At 40.0% G+C, this 18750-nt stretch overlaps 1 protein-coding gene across 5 annotated transcripts; it reads right to left on the bottom strand.

The window, feature by feature from the left end:
• Positions 1–554: 554 nt before the first annotated feature.
• On the bottom strand, positions 555–16781 carry ddah2 (dimethylarginine dimethylaminohydrolase 2). 5 transcript variants are annotated; one of them, XM_031890345.1, is made up of 8 exons: positions 16673–16781; positions 7352–7404; positions 6934–7199; positions 6634–6733; positions 6232–6305; positions 6029–6148; positions 4248–4391; positions 555–2715 (listed from the first exon to the last, which is right to left on the bottom strand). In XM_031890345.1, the coding sequence occupies exons 3-8, from the start codon at positions 7195–7197 to the stop codon at positions 2599–2601; spliced, it is 819 nt and encodes a 272-aa protein (XP_031746205.1). In that variant the 5' UTR covers positions 7198–7199; positions 7352–7404; positions 16673–16781; the 3' UTR covers positions 555–2598.
• Between the last annotated feature and the right edge of the window lie 1969 nt (positions 16782–18750).

Genomic DNA, 18750 nt, shown 5'->3' with positions numbered 1-18750 from the left:
GTAGAACTTACAATCTAAGTCTAAGAGGTGACTTCTATTATCCTCATAATACCAAGGGGCCCACATCCTCCTACTTTATGGTTTTTTTTACAATTTATATATTCAAAATGTAATTTGTGCAGCGTTGTAACTATAGAGGGGGCAGACCCTGCAACCCTGGGAGGAAACCCAATGAAACTTGGGGCCTGGGCCCCCTAAGTAACCACACTGAATTTGGGATTTGTTTCACTCTTCTCAGAAACACACTTTTAATCTTCAGTGTTTGCATACTCAATTGGCTTATGACCCAGCTAACTTGAATGCTGCTGAGAAAAGGCAAACAACCTGCCTTCCACTTTATGAATGTGTGTGCTGACAGGCATGGAAATGCATACTTTAACATTTCTGGATAGCAATATTGCGTGTTGGCACTGACAGGCTGATCTCATGCACACACATTCAGAAGCAGAAGGCAATTTTCTGCCATTGGCCTTAAAGTAAACAGACATCATACAAACATATCACAAATACAGCATACAAACACATACCACCACATAAAAACAAAACCATTGTCCTTGTTTTAAGTAGTTTATTTGAAAATTTAGAGGGATATAAAACAATCACCCCCAATTCCCCAGTAAGAAAAAGTTGCTTTGTTTATGGACAAAAGAGAAATAAGAGGAAATGTTATTAATAGGAATGTTCCACCAAACTAGAACATGCTAACACAAATATTCCTAAAGTTTATTTTGAAAATCACTTTACCTTGGCAAACCTCACTCTCTAGGTCTGGTAGAAGCAACACAAGTATTTCTAGTGTCTTTTAAACCACAATCCTAGGCATCCCTTATCAGTTATAAGATGGCAGTGGGATGCTGTAGCTCAACATCTGTATGGCTACAGGTTGCCCATTCCTGGTATTACTAGCTGCTATAGCCATGGGTCATATAAATGTGGAGGAAACATTGATAAGTCTGTAAAACAAATCATGACTATATACACATCTGAATTATATTTACTGATAACAAAGGTACTCTATTTTTATCTGGTGGAACATCTCCTATAAGGTAAAGTGGATGGATGACATGAGGAGTTAATCAAAATAAAATGGAAGAGATACTAGATGGGATTGGAACTGATCAAATACTGTACATTAAGCTCGAGTCTAGCTCTCACTGGGGTTTATATTAGTTCTGCCAGGTCACCTCACTCTAAAATGAACCTGCCCTCCCAGCTCTGTCACTATGCTATGTAAAGTCCATATGCAAGTCTATGGATATATTGGCCTATTTGGGACACAAATAAGGCTAATCACTGCTTAAAAAAAAAAAAAAAACACACTTCCTGGTGAGCCCAATTATAGTTGAACTACTCTTACAATGAAGGCTCACGGTGATACATCTGAACCCGCACTGTTATTAGGGAGTTTGATTTATTACTGCAGTGAACCATGTGGCTTTTGTTATTTAGATGATCGAGTCCAACCATGGTCAATACCAGTGGCATCACTGAATCATACAGAGCCCTGCAAAAAAAATGGATTTGTTTTGCACAGATAAAGATTGAAAACCCTTAAGGACCCACATCATACCCCCTGGAATCCTCAGCAGCTGCCGGATCTGCTGTATATTTTGTTACAATTCTGGGCAACAATAGGTCTTAATAGGTTTTAAGGCTATTTCTACCTGACTTATTCTGAAGAGATGATTTTCTTTACTAATTGTTGCAAAGTGAGGTACAGTAAAATGGAAGGTGGAGGTAGTGGCAGGGAATGCTACAATTGCACAATTGCATTGGAAAACAAAGTAATTTAGCACCAGAAAGTGTTGGGAATTGAACAACTGTACACTTTCCCACTGAAGGGTGATATAAGGTATGCATCAGCTGAATACTGCAGAATATTAGATATGAAGGAATGCTTAACAATATAGTATGAAATTAAGATCAATTAGCAGAATATTGCACTACAGATAAAATCTTGTGAGGTCTCCCTCTAGTGGCTATAACATATTAAAGCATTAAAGAAGATTACACATAACAATGCTGATAACTGGAGTGTCTAGAAAGAGTCTGTATTTCTTTAAAGGGATAGTTCAACTTAAAGTTCCTTTAGAACGGTATAGAATGTCCTATTCTTTGCAACTGAATTTACAGATGAACTACCCCTTTAAGCCCACCTTTTGGCAGACTTATTCTGCACACATCCAAAAGCCAGCTGATCAACAAATAGACTTACAGCTTCATTGGTCAGTAGTAACCAACTTATTGGGTTGCAGGATAACAATATGATTTATCTTTGCACTCTTCTTCAAATAATTCACAGCTCAAAACTTGCAAGAATACAAAAATCCTGTCAGTTTTATTTGTGGTTCCTCAAATTCAAAAAATTCATTGGGAAAATGATACAGAAAAATAATAAAATCTTCAGGCAGCCTCGGTCTTTTGTGCGGGTGTATACCATTATTCTACAGAAGCGCATGTATTGTATATAAACCACAGTTCTAAGTTTGCACAAAGAGATATGTAGAGAGAGTGCATATACACCCACACGAGAAGCAAGTCAGCCTCTATACACAGGGCTCCAGTCGGTAAGGTAATTGGCAGAATATGGCTCACAAATTAGATTTCTAGCTTGCGATTTATCAATATAGAGCAAGAAGTCAGGAAGCCTCCAATCTTGGACAATTCTGTGCAAGTTGCCGGGACAAGAGTGTAATCGGTCAGTTTCTGAAATACCTGGGAAAGGACAAGTATACTTCTTAGTATTACAGATTAAATACATGCTAACCATACAACACCCTATTTAGGCTGTGAAGGGTTACACTGCTCTGTATAACAGCATGCTTTCCTGTTGTGCTTTGGTTTCCTACACTAAACATTAAAGGGACCTCCTCCCAAAAATAAAATATAATACAAAGTTTATTAGAATTAAACATTTTTAATGGTTATAAAGTTAACTGTAAATGAAACTGCTCTTGAATAATCTTGCTGTTATAAATATACCTTTATCAGCTGCAATTATTGCCACATATAACTTTAAAACGTCCATAATGAATATTACAAATATTATATATAATTGAGAGGAAACCAAAATGATCTTTATACTAATTTTGGAAGTCCTGTTTTTATGTACAACGATGGGTGTATATTTCCCCTTTTATAAACAGGTGGCTCAGGGTAGTGAAACATGTATTTTTTGTTCCCTATTCCACTACAGAGTGAACTTGTACAATGTATTAAAATTGAAAAATGTTTTTAAAAAAGGTATTTTAATATACTACAAACTTAGGAGATATAGGCCATTCTCTGCCTTTTAGTGGATGGATCTAGACCCAGGGTCGGACAGTAAAAAATACTGTAAAAGGTACATGCAATATCACAGTGTGTTTAGAATCCTTATTTAGACATTTAGGGCCCTGGCAGGTAGTAAACCTGCGTTACTGCAGGTGACAAATCTCACAAAAATTCCCTTTACTGAACACTTGGATGGTCACAAGTAAAACATATTACTCATGGTGATCTGGCTTGGAATTGCCTTCTTTCGCATTACCCTGAGGTTGAGCTGGATAACCGGGAGTAATATGTTTTACATATGGAGATCCCATTGTTTGGCAATGGGAAGGCATTTTCTGGAGATTTGTCCCCAATGGTAAAAAATATTTATCTGGGGGCAAGTGTGCCATTGCCCTTAGAGACTCAACCCTATTAGATATAAGCATTACACAAACAGGAGTTATCTGAGAAAGCTTGTGAACCCTACGAAATACTGGGCATTTATTATTGGTGTAATCAAAGGCTTTCTGCAAACTATGCCAATGAAATTTACTACATTTTAGATTGTCAGAGCTAAAGAGCACAGCCCTCTTTACATTCTTTACTTTGCATGTTTTGACGTTTATAGCTTTCTATTTACTGTAGAATATGTTGGAGATTTATAAAGAAGATGTTTAGGTTCAGACATTGTACAGTAAAACCTTTCATTAAAACCATATAAAGTGCCATATAACTACATGTTAGACTTCAGCCACAGAATACAAAAATATAACATACATCTTGGAACTGCAAATAAAACCATTATACCTGTCAGCAAATCTGAATGTAGACAAATAGTCACTACAGTGTATATTTATAATTAGCATGTATACACTAGTAAGGATAATGTAGCTATGTATAATGATACAGGGTATCTAAACACTGACGGAGAGTCCTGAATTGTACTGTCCTGTATCTATATAACTGTACAAAACCATGCTACATATATAGGGCACCTGAGCACTGTTGGGGTACTCGTCCACGCTGCGGTGAATTAAGACATTGGATTTGGGCCCCACACGAGCATAGATGCAATTTGCTGCTGGATCATCTGGAACAGTAAGAGTCTCGTAGTGATGATCAGTCAGCTGTTCCATGGTCTGTGAAAAATATTTTACAAAGATGTCAAAAGAGAGATTTCTCAATAGCAAAAGGTAACTCATTTCTTTACATATTTTCTATGTTCAGTTTATAATGGCAAATAAACTACTGGAACATTTGTGATAGCCAAGCTATATAAGACATAGCATATAAATCTGGATTAGCCTTAATGTATTTAGAACATGTGTCGACAGGCTAAGTATACGGAGCACCCTAACATGATTACTCTTTTATGACTGTTGCTGACAGCTAGTACTTTTTGCTAGTTGCTGTAGGGACGTACCTAGATGTGAGGACAAATGGTAGCCTGTAGGAGTAAGGACTCAGACACTACACTCTCTGAACTTTAGCTGGAATTCACTTTGAAAAAGAACATACCTGTGGGGATGTTTGGTCCATATGAATAATTAAAGGGCATTTGGAGGATGTTGTCGGTAATGTTCTGCTTTATAGCAATGGTTTTCTACATTATTAGAGAATAAAATGATTGAGGGTGTATAAGAAGGAAAGGTAAGGTGTGTGTCTAACTGAAACTGTACTTAGGGAAGAACTGTACTTTACTGTAGTACCTACAGTAGAAGAGATTTTCAAAGGCCATTTATGAAACCATAGCCAACACCAAGGACTCTCAGAACAACCGAACACAATGTTTATCTTCTATACACTATAGAAATGTTTCAACAGAGAGATCTATTAGAACATCTTGGGGGAATTCACAAAAATGGTGATAGCATTTTTTTCAATGTAAAAGTGGGGTTAAAACTGTTGTAAATGCATTTTCCATATTCACAAACAGGAATCCACCAGAATTCTGATTCAACCATCACAATTTTGAAAAAAACAGAGACAGAATATGTTATTAAAATCGAAAAAAAATGGAGAAGAAACATTTTTTCCAAACATTTTTAAAATGCAGTAAAGCTCAGTGTAACACTTCTCCACCCCTGTCTATAGCTCTGCATTGCTTTATCCAGTTCCCATTTACCCCTTTTTAAGGGCTGTACAGGGGACTTATTAGCATATTTATGGGCACAGATAATTCCCCTGTAAAATGGACTCTTATTTGCAAGCCAAAACAGTTACAAAAAGGGAGAATAGGGGCTTGACTACTGGTAATCTAAACCATAGATTATTTGTGATTACACCAAAGCCCTGTGCATTTAACAAGTATATATACCACCCCTTTTGTTTATTTTTACATCACTATCTGCAAACTAGCTGAGGCCTTTCAATCTTTAAATGGATTTATGTGAAACAGCAGTAAGGGCTCTGGCACACGGGGAGATTAGTTACCCGCGACAAATTTCCCTGTTCGCAGGCGACTAATCTTCCAAAATGCCATCCCACTGGCGAAAATGTAAATCGCCGGTGGGATGGCATACGTGGCGCCGCGATTTCCCTGAAATCGTGGAAGTTGCCTTGAGTGGTGTGCCAGAGCCCTAACACAGATAATATGGTTATTATCACTAAAAATTCTGAAAGTTGCAGCATAAGACAACATCAATTTAAACATCATTATGTAAACCGCTACACAAACCTTAATGGAAATTATATCTTGAAATTTAAAATAAAACAGCCCTTGTGCTAAGACTGATTATAGTATGGAATAGGACTGATATTCCGAGGGGGAACTCACCTTCAATGCCTTTTTAGCTGTATCACTACTCCCTATGACCAGAGTATCAGGACCCCCCATACTGCAGAAGCTTTTAAGGTGCAAGTCTCCAGACACTGGAACAGTTGAAACAGCATAATCCTAAAGAATAATAGCATGTTAGCAGAGTTACTGAGAAATATGGTGGCAGCAGCAAAGCACACATACACACACACACAAGATACCTGGTAGGTCTTTGCCACCATCTCAGCACCTCTAAGATTGGTCCATTTAGACAAGCCTACAAAAATCTCTGAACCTGTAATAGGAAATAGTAGTTACATTTGAACAATATAGTTTCCTGGATGAGCAAGTTGTCTACCCTGTACCACAGAAGTCAGTAAAGGATCAGATGCATCATCCTATCTGTTTTTCCAGGAAGGGAGAACCTTGCCATTAAAGGAATGCAGGGGCTGGCAAAACTCAGAATGTCAAATTTCAAAAGACAGTAAGTTTGCCCATTAGGCAAAAAGTATGTGAGACCTAGACCCAGGTAAACCTGTATATCAGTCTAACAGAGGGCCTAAAGCCTATCAAAATTGGAAAGAGCCTAACACAAGCATTACAAATAGAAGTCCTTTACTTACCTGTGAATAGTATATCACTTGCATCCAGTGTGGCATTTTCATCATTTAGTTCGCAGACTCGGAATTTCAGCTCCTCAAAGATTTTTTGCAGGCCTTCAGTCTGTGAGGGAGTGACAGGGAGAATAGAGGGGGAAGCAGGGGAAGAGGAGGAGTGGGGAGAGTTAACAGATGCATGATTTAATCTTTAATTTTCAAATAACAGATGGCAGATTATAAAACTGGAATGAATAACAGATTGAGTGCATAATCATATACAGTAAGATTAAAAGTGAACAGGAAAAAGAACAGAGTGTAAATCACCTCTTTCCTCCTTGCAGGTATCCATGGGCGGGTGATAAGGGCTGTATCTGCTATCACTACAGCCGTGTCCCCTATCAACTGGCCCTGGGGTAGTTCCTCATTGGGGGGCAACTCCACCACCTGCAGCCCAAGCTTCTGTCTCAGAATGCCACAGTAGACTCCATTCTCACGCTGTGCCCGTGCCAGGTCTACCTGTCCATTTGCTTCTTTTGCCAGGGAGGAGGGGACTCCCCTTACCACAGCATGGGTGTAGCGCCCACTCATTTCTAGGTGCCAAGGAAGATGAATTTAGGAAAAGTAGTGAGATGGATAATGTTTGTGTGATAAAGCTCCTTATTATAATATATGCTTGCAGAAATCTATAGTTTCCTACAGATTTCTCTCCTGTTTGTTCCCCCTCTTCTCCCTTGTCTCCCACCTGGTTAAGTTCCTCTTTTCCCTGAATGCCGGTTTCCTTCCTTCATTCACTTCCTGTGAAGCAAGAAAACAGAACAATAGTTAGAACAGACACATACTATGCACTTATTTATGGTTCTGGAAAATACATACAGACTGAAAATATAATCCTTAATTAAGTACTATGAAAAAGCACAGTTACAAGTGAGATTTGTTTTTCCACAAAACTGTATTTTTATACCTGCAGACAAATCCTTCCTGCTTTTTAAAAATGTTATATTCAGAGGGGAGATATCCAAAAAACTGGGATCACAGAAGAGTGGGAGAACTCAGCGGTCAAGATATGGTTAATAGGAGCTTATCTTATATAATAGCATGTTGTGCCTTTTTCATGTGCAAAAGGGAAGAATTTCTGCTTGTCGAATTCTGCAGCAGTTTTAGGGGGACTTCATTTGATAGCTCTTGATACCATCAAAAATGTCACAACAGGCTTATGCAGTGCCACACCCTGCCCATAGGCTGCACAGCCTGCTGTGGAAAACAGCAATTTAACTCATTGTCCCAAAAACAATGGGTAAATTGGCTAGCTAGCCTGCTGCATGGAAAACACTGGGCAGCACTGAAAAATAAGAACTGGCAATACACTGGCCGGGTCTCATTAAGCAGGAAATATAGCTCAAACAGGCAAACTGACTAAACCTAAAGGAAATATATTGTCAAAAATATATTGTATTAGTTCAATTATAAGTGCCATTTGAAACCTATATCTAACATACTTTGATCAGCAAAAAAAATAAAAATTGCAAAAATAATCCCCCCAGAAACTTCCTGACTTCTAACACTGGTACAATGCAAGCAGCCTCTTACACAAGGGGGGCAGGGCTGATTTAAGATGCCAATGGGCCCATGGCAAAGAGCCAATTGGTCAGTCCCCTGTAGCAGCTTTGAGATAGCAGTTTCGAGATAAAAACTACCCTAATGCAATTACAGCGGACAAAACAGAATTACAAAATGGGAAAACAAAATAAAAGGTGAAATATTCAGCCTTTAATAATGAACTTATCAGTGATGTGGTCCTCTGGTTGATTACAGATGTCTGCTATTTCAAGGGTATGATTCAGTAAAAAGTTGATAACAGATAAAAGGTCTGATGATTGCCCTCTGTCTTGTCCCTTTTGCCCATTTATTAAAATAGCCTCTTCCTCTCCTGTTGCAATCATCTGCTGTATCGCATTCTGTAGTCTTTTACAGTGTACTCCAATTTCTCTGTTGCTATGCAAGCACCTAAACATCATTAGTACTTTGCAGCCAATAAAAGTTTGGACAAATATGGTGTTACATCACGCATCCATGCGACTCCCATTGCAGGAGATAGAGGCTACTTTTTTCCTTGCACTGTCCATATGCGGTGATAATTGTTTGTTCATTATCGCTATATATAGTATGTATGTATGTATGTATGTATGTATGTATGTATGTATAACTTTATTTATAAAGCGCCACAAGGGTACGCAGCGCTGTACAATCTTACAGAATACAAAATTACACACAGGGAGGACAAATGATATAATAAATAAATACAATAAATATATATATGCCATGTGGTATGAGACACAGTAGGAAGGTCCCTGCCCCATAGAGCTTACAATCTAAGTGGAGAGCTTACAATCTAAGTGGATGTAAAATAGTAAGCCATTTTACATCTATATATTGGTTTTAATGGTGTGGAGATCACTCGTAGACAGTGGACTTATCTTGCGTGAAGATGAACAAAACCTTAAAGCCACACTATTATCACTAATACTTTCGGCATGCTGTGTAGAGTATAGCAGGGAGAGTGTAATTTTTCACTACTACACTAATGTATTATGTTTTTTTTTTACATAATGTTCATTTTAGTGTAAGCTCATACCACAGACAGTGACCCCCCCCTCCTACAGTTCAGCAGAAGGTGTATTGTGTCACACCCTGACCCTTAAAGATATATAAAGCCTATATAGCATTTTTCATTGACTTTGTGGCTCCAAACAGTAGTGTTTTACTGTACAGTTTGTACAAGTAGGACTATATTACTAAAAAAATACATACATAGAACATAATATGTTTGTCAGGGCATATAAAGTATAAACAGCAACTGTGGTGCATAATACAAACAGGGCTGTTCTTAGTTGTGCATGGGCCAGATCCAGATACTTGACACTGGGCTTTATTTATTATTTAACATTATTATTGAAACCCACTTTTCCATGTGGTTCACTGTACAATGGAACTTTTGGGGAAACCTTTGAAAACATCTGGAGGCTGTAGGTTGGATAGCACCAATAGAAAGTTTAAGTGACTACATCTTGCCTCAAGCTTACCTACACCCCCTGAATGGCACCTCTTCTTACATACATGATCCTTTACCAGCAATGAAGAAATAATTGTCATACAATTATTTTAGTACCTGGTCTCAAGCCAATTCACAGGCTGTGCTCTGAGCTGTATACCTTAGACACAATAAGAAAGTAACCCCAATAGTCTGCTGTTATCCATACCACACTTCAGGTGAAATAATAAAATGTATTACAATAGTGCTCACTGATTGATGAATTTAGGTCCAAAAGTGGGAAAAGTGCAAAATCAGGTCTTTGCTGTCAGTTTCTTACTTGTAGTGAACTGTTCAAAACTAATTGCTGATTGGTTACTCCAGCTAGTACAATTTGGCACCTATATTTGTAAAGCAGTCCTCACAATCTTGGTTGTAAGATTCTTTAAAGGAAAATAAAAAGGAGGATATTTACACAACAGATTTTCTTAACTGCACCAGGGTAGTGACCTATAGCAGCCTAACTTTTCCAATAAACTGAATAGTTGCAATGGTTTACTGTATTAGAAGCCTTTGTGCTACAGGATATGCAAATAATCAAGAACCATTTTGGAACCAGAGCCCACTGCTGGACACACTGGCATAGTCCAAGCCTGAGAGCGATACACCCCTTCTAAAGGGTTAACTGGAGTGAGCTAATATGTATGTATTCAGCAAATAGTAGATTCAAGATGAAGGCCAATCTAAAATTAGCAGTGCATGTACCCAAATTCATGTACTATGCAGTGGTAAGTATGCAAGCACCTGTACTACTATTTCAATTCACACATTAAGGTTAACAAAAGAGATTGCAGCTCTGTATCTATGCATCAACTGTAATGGATTTAATATCCGTGATCAGAACCACCATCAGAAACCAATTTTTGTTTCTGGGGCCCCTTGTAACATGGTTTTAGAGACTAGGCACAGATTCCCCCTCGCTTGCGTTATTCTATGAGTGCCCCCCAATGGCCATTCAATATTTTAATTATTTATCACATTTATAATAAGGAAAGTTATTACAGATTTTTAAAGAAGATAGTAAAGTTCACTTGTCAGAATTTTTTGGCAGCAAAACAGCATTCAAATTTATGAGGTAATAGTACTCATTGAGTACTGAGAAATATCACCTATCCAAATCCTTCTTGCTGCATTGCATGCTGGGAAAAAGGACAGAACAATTCTTATTTTCAGTGTTCTGTAACATCAAGAGCAGAAAATAAATTGTTCAGTGTAAATGTATATGTAATGTTTTGCCTAGAGGTAACTATTGTTACCTTTTAGTACGTATAGGCCAATTCTAAACAACTTTTCCATTGGTCTTCATTATTTGTTTTTCATAGTTTTTTTAATTATTTGCCTCCTTCTTCTAACTCTTTGCTGACCCTGAGACAAAAAACTATTGCTCTGTGAAGCTATAGTTTAATTGTTATTGTTACTTTATATTACTTATTTTTCTATTCAGTCCGTCTCCTATTTATATATCAGCCTTTCATTCAAACCACACCATGGTTGCTAACGTAATTGGAATCCTAGCAACCAAATAGCTGCTGAAACTCCAAGCTGCTGAAATTTATGATCTGTTAGTTGACCCAGGAGCCCAATTTAATAATTATTAAAAAACTACAAATAATAAAAAGTACAGACCAATTACACATTGTCTCAGAATATTACTCTCTACGTCAGTGCTGTCCAACTTCTACGGTGCCGAGGGCCGGAATTTCTCTAGCATACATGGTGGAGGGCCGCTAATGGAAGCCAGTTTTGACCACTCCCCTTTTTGAAACCACACCCACTTGAAACCACACCTATTTTATCACAATGGTGGTAGCACAGCAAAATCCCAAATGCTTGGTCCTTACTGTGGGGATATCAACCATCATTCATATGCCAGGTTCATCTCCCACAGGCAGCATAGGGCAAGCAGAGTATGGTACACACAGGCAGCACTCTGCCTGTCCTATGCTATCTGTGTGTGCCATACTCTGCCTGTCCTACCCTGCCTGTGTGTGCCATACTCTGCCTTCCCTATGCGGCCTCTGTGTGCCATACTCTGCCTGCCCTACCCTGCCCTGCCTGTGTGTCATACTCTGCCTGCCCTACCCTGACTGTGTGTGCCATACTCTGCCTGCCCTACCCTGACTGTGTGTGCCATACTCTGCCTGTCCTACCCTGACTGTGTGTGCCATACTCTGCCTGTCCTACCCTGACTGTGTGTGCCATACTCTGCCTGCCCTACCCTGACTGTGTGTGCCATACTCTGCCTGTCCTACCCTGACTGTGTGTGCCATACTCTGCCTGCCCTACCCTGACTGTGTGTGCCATACTCTGCCTGTCCTACCCTGACTGTGTGTGCCATACTCTGCCTGTCCTACCCTGACTGTGTGTGCCATACTCTGCCTGTCCTACCCTGACTGTGTGTGCCATACTCTGCCTGTCCTACCCTGACTGTGTGTGCCATACTCTGCCTGCCCTACCCTGTGTGTGCTATACTCTGCCTGCTCTACCCTGACTGTGTGTGCCATACTCTGCCTGCCCTACCCTTCCTGTGTGTGCCATACCCTCCCTGACCTATGCTGCCTGTGTGTGCCATACTCTACCTGCCCTATGCTGGCTGTATGTGCCATATTCTGCCTACAGTACCTATGTCTGAGGTGTGAAGAAGTGAACAATGGGAGTGATTACAGTCTGAGCCTGAGGTGTGAACACTGCAGGGGGTGAACAATGCAGGTATTAAAAGGTGTGAAAAACACAGGGTTTACATATTTAAACAATACAGAGTGATTACAGCCTGAATCTGAGGTGAGAACCATGCAGGGGGCCAGTTAATCTCAGTACTGATACCATTTAATGCTTACTCAAAGGTAAGCCATCAAAGCAGCCAGACAGGTGGGGGGCCACACAGAGCCCGCGGGCCGCCAGTTGGACAGCACTGCTCTACGTCATACTAAAAGTTAACTCAAAAGTGGACAACCCCTTGCAATTTAGGGGTGGATTTGTTAAGCAGATGAAAGATTAAGCCTACATGTAAAGGGCTAAAAACGATTTATAGCATATATTGTATTTATAAATTGGATTATATTGTAGTAAAGGGTTAAGCAGCCTTGAAATGTAAAGACAATGTTTAACTGGTCACCAGGTTTTTGGTGGTTAAAAACAGTTTAAAATAGTTGCCAACTTTAACTGTAAGTAAAGAGTTAAGTGGGGCTCTGGCTCAAAGGGCACTAAAGGTCACATCTGGCCTTTTGTTTTTATTATTTAATGGAAAGCAAGAGAGGGAGGGAAGGGGACCAAGTCAGAGAGAAAGAAAAGGGATGGGGGATTCACTGGATAAATCCAGAGACTCAGACAGACGAGGAAGACAGACACTCTGGCAAAGAAAGAGGGAGATGCGCAAAGGAAGAGTGTGGCCTCAAACACACTGGGGACAGAGGTGGGAGAATAAAGTGCCACTGAGATGGGAAACATAAGGCTAAGGCTCCCAAAAGTGATCAGAGATATGGGCCAGACATGCAGATAAAATGGGGATCAGGCAGCCTGAGGGATTACACACCAGGGAGTGGGGGAATGTGACACCCTGCACCGTGGGGAGAGCCAAGAAAAGGGGTGTGTGGCACATAGGGTGGAGACTGCAGAAAAACGGGGAATGTGACAGCTGGAAAGAGAGCAAAGATGGGGGGAATGTGACAGTTTACAAGAAACATAAAGGAGGAAGTGAATGGAACAGACAGCACTGATGGAGGACTGGGCTGTATTGGGAGACAGCCAGCAGGGAGGAGAGGAATGAGACAGAGCTGGGAATGTTGCAGTTTGCAAAAGGGAAAAGGAATAATGGACCAGGGAGAGTGTGAAGGCGATAGCTATCTGGGAGAAGAAAGGAAAAGTCTGCAGGAGAAAATAAAGTGTAATAGTGCTGGGGGAATGGGTAAAAGGGAGACTGACAGGGAGTAGAATGTGACAGGCAGCAGGGAGGGGAGAGGGAGAATGAGACAGAGCAGAGGGTGAGGCACGGAGGGCCCGGCGGTACAGGGATGGAGGAGGGAAGGGGGGTGCAGGGCACTTACCGCAGGGAGGAGAGGGTGCACACACGTGACACGTTCCTGTCCCCAAACCGCAGAGCACTGGGGGTCATCCAGCCCAAAGCGTCCCTGCTGCCTCCCCCTTATCCCTCCCCTCTATCCATCCCTCCCTTCTCTCCTCCTACAGACACATCATAGCTAATACAGACACCAGATAACACAGACATGTTGGATCCTTAGCTCTAAGCAGGCAGCAAGGAACTGGCATTTACCTTTAGCTCTCCGGCCTGCCCGCACATACATACAGGAAGCATAGAGGGCACAGTGTCTGGCTTCAATGCAGGGAAACTGGATATCTACCAACAAGCACAACTAATTGCTGTGTGCATCGCTCGCACCCTCTACTTTCACACCAAGGGATTCACTTCAGCCAGTCCCTCAGGGATGTTTTCTTGTCTCTTTTCTGAAACGGCCAGTCGTCATTAATAGAAACCTCAGGAATCAGCAAATAATGCATCTCCTTCCACCTAATATCCTGACATAGGGATACCCTACTTCTTCTATTTCCCTTATTCCCCTACATGGTGGCATCATGTTTATCCTCTTTCCTTAAACCCCAGACATTGGGGAATCCTACCTCTCCCAATTCCCAAACATTGGGAAATCCCTTTCCTCAAGCATCAGATATCTGGAATTGTACAATGTCCTTTCCCTTATTCCCAGGTAACACCTCCCCCTAATTATCCCCCCTTTACTTGAACATCAGGGAATCATACTTTACTGAAACCCTGGATTGATGCAGATTCATATCTCACCCCCTCCCCTAATATTCAGGTGCATGTATTTCATTCATCTTCCTTCCCCAAAATACCCAAACAACAAGCACACAGCCAGCCACTACATACCTCTCACACTAATGCACAGCCATCAGCCACCCACTTCTCACCACTAATGTACAACAATCCACTAACTACCTTTCAGTCCTAATGCATACCCATCAGCCACCAGTGCTGACTAGGGTGAAGACACATGGAGCTACTAGTAGTAGCTACTTGGCATTGTGTGGAGATTTTTTCCGGGGCGACTAATCTCCCCCTCTGTCACTGCCATTACAGGCGGCAGAACTAGGGATGGCAGACAGAAGATATATTTGCCCAACCCCCCAAGCTTCCACCTACCCCCAGTTTGGGCCCTGTTAGCCATCTTCCTCTCTCCACTAATACCCAACTATCCATTAGGTACCAGTGAGCTCTACCACCCACTTGTTATACACAGTCATCCATTACCCACTGCTCATCTCTTATACACAGCTATACACTTTCTACCACCACTTATGCATATTCATCAGCTGCCAAAATCTCACCTCTGATGCACAGCCATCACTTACCTAACACTCATCCCTAATGCACAGCCGCCATCAACTACCCACTCCTTAGCCATTAGCTGTCTAAATTTCACACCAAACTCAATAAGATACCCATCGCACAGTCATCAGAAATACCAACCACGTACCCTCTAATGCACAACCATTAGCTACACTTACCCCCAAATATAACAACCATCAACAATACCTTTATGCCAATACAATGCAGGAAAGGGGGTCAGTCTTAAAGAAGATTTCATGCCCCACTTGCCACCTGTCCTAAGTTGATAATGTACATTTGCAGGTCAGATCGGGTAGCTGGTCCTTATGTACAATAAGAAGTGGCATCCTACCAGGGAATGGTCTGATTGATTTCTTGGGACCAGGAAGGATTGGGACACAAAGCCTCAGATGGGATTTTCTTGCCTTCCTCTGGGCCAACTATAAGTTAGGCAGCTTTCATTTAGACACAAAGATGTCCTCTTTAACTCTAGTTTTTAAAGGACCTGATAGACATAAGCCTTTTTTTAATCTCACCCAATATATTACCTTCTCCCACCCCAATGCACAGCCAACAGGAATACCTATGTACCTGCAACTGGCAGGGATCCGCATGTGTAGAGGATCCAGACTGATTTCAAATTTTAATAAATATTTGCACAAGTTGTTATCTGCTAGAAGTTATAATCTCTAAAACATTTTGTAATGAGGGCCCATTAATTTAGTAATCACCTGACAGTATGCATATAAATGAAATAAGTATTTAACATGGAAAACATATATATCTGATGGTAAATGCATTAGTGAGAATTCTATATACCAGTAACTTGTGTCCAACACATAAAACCGTGTCATGCTCTGCCATTTAGATACAAACCTCCCAACCCTCTAGGGAATGCACAGCTAACTCACTTTTGTCACCTTATAGTCATCAGCCCATTTCACTCAATTCACAGATTTCCTGAACTCCTCTTATAGATGGTTCTTTCTTCTAATACCCCATTCCATATCCACAGACCTATTAATAAAGACATCTGGGACACCTGCCTGTCACAGATCATATTGTACAGATATTTTCCTCCATGCAACAGAGAGCAAAATAACACACATCTTACCTGTTTCAGGTCTGCACACATGTATTCATTATTCTATTGTCAGCAAGTCTGTGTTTCCTAGTTAGGGAGGGGCTATTTATTTTACCCTTTCTCTTACCAATATTATGTTCAGTTTAGAGAAAGAAGCAGAGTTTGATAATACTTGTGTTTGATTGTTCATGCTGCCTATGCTGTTGATCTGATCAGCCTAAATTAACAGCTAAACAAAACTCACAGCAAAGAAGCAGAATTTTGGTTTTATAGTGCAGATAGCTGTTTCTACCAAGTAAAATTTTGGTCAAAGCACCAAGTTTGCTGCAAATGTGTATACTAAGCACATAATATATTTAGTAAAGAGGTGAAATACATATAAATTAAATAATAAGTTGGAAGAGTAGTAAGAACATGTCATCATATAAGGTGGCAGATACTTAAGGGAAAACTACGAGGAAGCAGACCCTGAGGTTGCAGGGAGCCGAATGAACAATTTTAACATATGTTGTTGAATAGGTCAACCTACCAATATCTTGGGGCTTGGGTTGCCACCTGAACCTGTTTAATACTGGTCACATATTGAATCCACATACTGCATGGCTAGTTAGCAGTTAATTCAGATGCATGCTGCATGGATGGACATAAGGGCTCGGATCCCATTCTTCCTAATAGGGCTGTACTAAGGGGAGTGCAGGAAGAAATGCTTTTAAGTGCAAGCCCTAAATCAGTGCAGTCTGCAGAATGCATCTGAATTACTTGCTAACTAATGAGCCATGCAGAAAAATTAAATTCTAAGCTTACAAAGCAATAGTTTTTTAGCTGCTGGGGTCAGTGACCCCTATTTAAAAGCTGGATAGGAAAAGAAAAAATTAACAAACTATAAAAAATAAATAATGAAGACCAACTGCAACATTGCTAAGAATAGGACACTATATCATAGTAAAAATTAACTTAAAGGTGAACCACCCCTTTAAAGAACACCTCTAATTATACATGCACTTTTAATACAAAGACATAAAAACATTTAAGTTAATGCAATAAATCTATGTTGGCACCAACAGACTAAATGTGGTGCATTGTCTAGGTAAACAAGATTGTTTATCTGAAAAAGCAAGATGCCCATATGAGATACAAAAGGGCATATTCATTAAAGTGCGACAGGTCCAAATACAAAAAAAATTTATTTTTTCTAAAGTTTACAACTTTTGTGTATTTTCTGCGATATTTTCATTAATTTGTGCGACTTTTTCATACTTTGCACCAATTTCAAAAATCGTACTTGTCGCAATGAGTACGAAAGTTTCGGATTCATTCAAGCTTCAGTATCGTGACTTTCCATGGGCCAGGTTGGAGCTGCAGAGTGCCATTGAGTCCTTTGGCAAAATCATGCATTGAAGGTTCAAAGTCAGAAAGCTTTTCCTGCTGTTTACGATCCTTCAGATACGAAAATATTGTGACTATCGGATCGCCATTCGCAAATGATCGTTTCAATACGAAAATTTCGGAACTTTCGGATAGTAAGTACAAAATCTTCGTATTCAAACAAATTCAATTTTCATGACTTTTGCAAACATCAGAAATTATAGGATTTCATGATTCAAATTTGTACTTTAATGAATCTGGCCCAAAGTGTATGTATGTGACTTCAGATGTGCAGAACACTATTTGTAGCAAATGGGATCCATTTAGCTAGTTCACATGTGTGTGATTTACTAGATAGCCACTTGGGAAATACAAGCAAACAGGGTCCAGCTTGCTCACATGTATTCCATAGAAAAAGTCAATGCAAGTGTGTTTTAAAAGGTTCCACAGATGATGCATGTACTGTCCCTGTTAATTTATTTATTTTGGAGGAGGGAAGCACCGATGGGGACTGTGAGCAGAGGCACATGTAAGCGGCGAACGCAACATGCTGTGTTCCACCTGCGTTCGGCACTTACATGCACCTGTGTTAGTATAGCCCCCCCGCCACCACAGGGAAGCGCAGGAAAAAACACTTGTGAGTCGGAAAATAGATTGATTGAAACACATGACACATTGCCTTCAAATGAACTGAGAATCTTAGAGGTTCATATTCTTTTACCATACACAAATATGTAACTGACTTACATAGTTACTTTAGGTGGAAAAAAGACAAAAATGACCCCCAGTGCATATATATAAATCTTTTTTGCTATTTATTTATTTAAAACTATTTTACATTTCTTGTTTATGCAGTGCCCCTTTCATTCTATGTTTTAGCTTGCCTGATAGCGTTTTGTTGCATGCTTTATTGGCTTCTTTGTACCTAATAAAAGTTTCAGCTGACCCAGCTAACTTGAATACCTTAAATGCACATTTTCACTTACCAACCTTTACACTTAACATTTCTGTGAAGCCATAAAGGTTCTGCTTTGTGATATCATTCCTTGCTTACAAGGGGAATATACTGTACTTACATGTATATTTATTAAGCAGCATTTTAAAAACACTCCTTTTTTCATCTGTGTTAACTCTGAGAAAAGTATTTCCCAGTTAATATATTGCAGAGAAGCCTTTATACTACCAAAGTTTGCATGTCTAAAATTTAGGGGAAGAGTTACTAAAACTCTAAAATTTCTCATT

Source organism: Xenopus tropicalis, chromosome 8 (genome assembly GCF_000004195.4).
Source record: "Xenopus tropicalis strain Nigerian chromosome 8, UCB_Xtro_10.0, whole genome shotgun sequence".
In the NCBI taxonomy this organism is placed as follows: domain Eukaryota; kingdom Metazoa; phylum Chordata; class Amphibia; order Anura; family Pipidae; genus Xenopus; species Xenopus tropicalis.
Note: the sequence above shows the minus strand (reverse complement) of the source record. Positions and strands in the feature narration are given on the sequence as shown.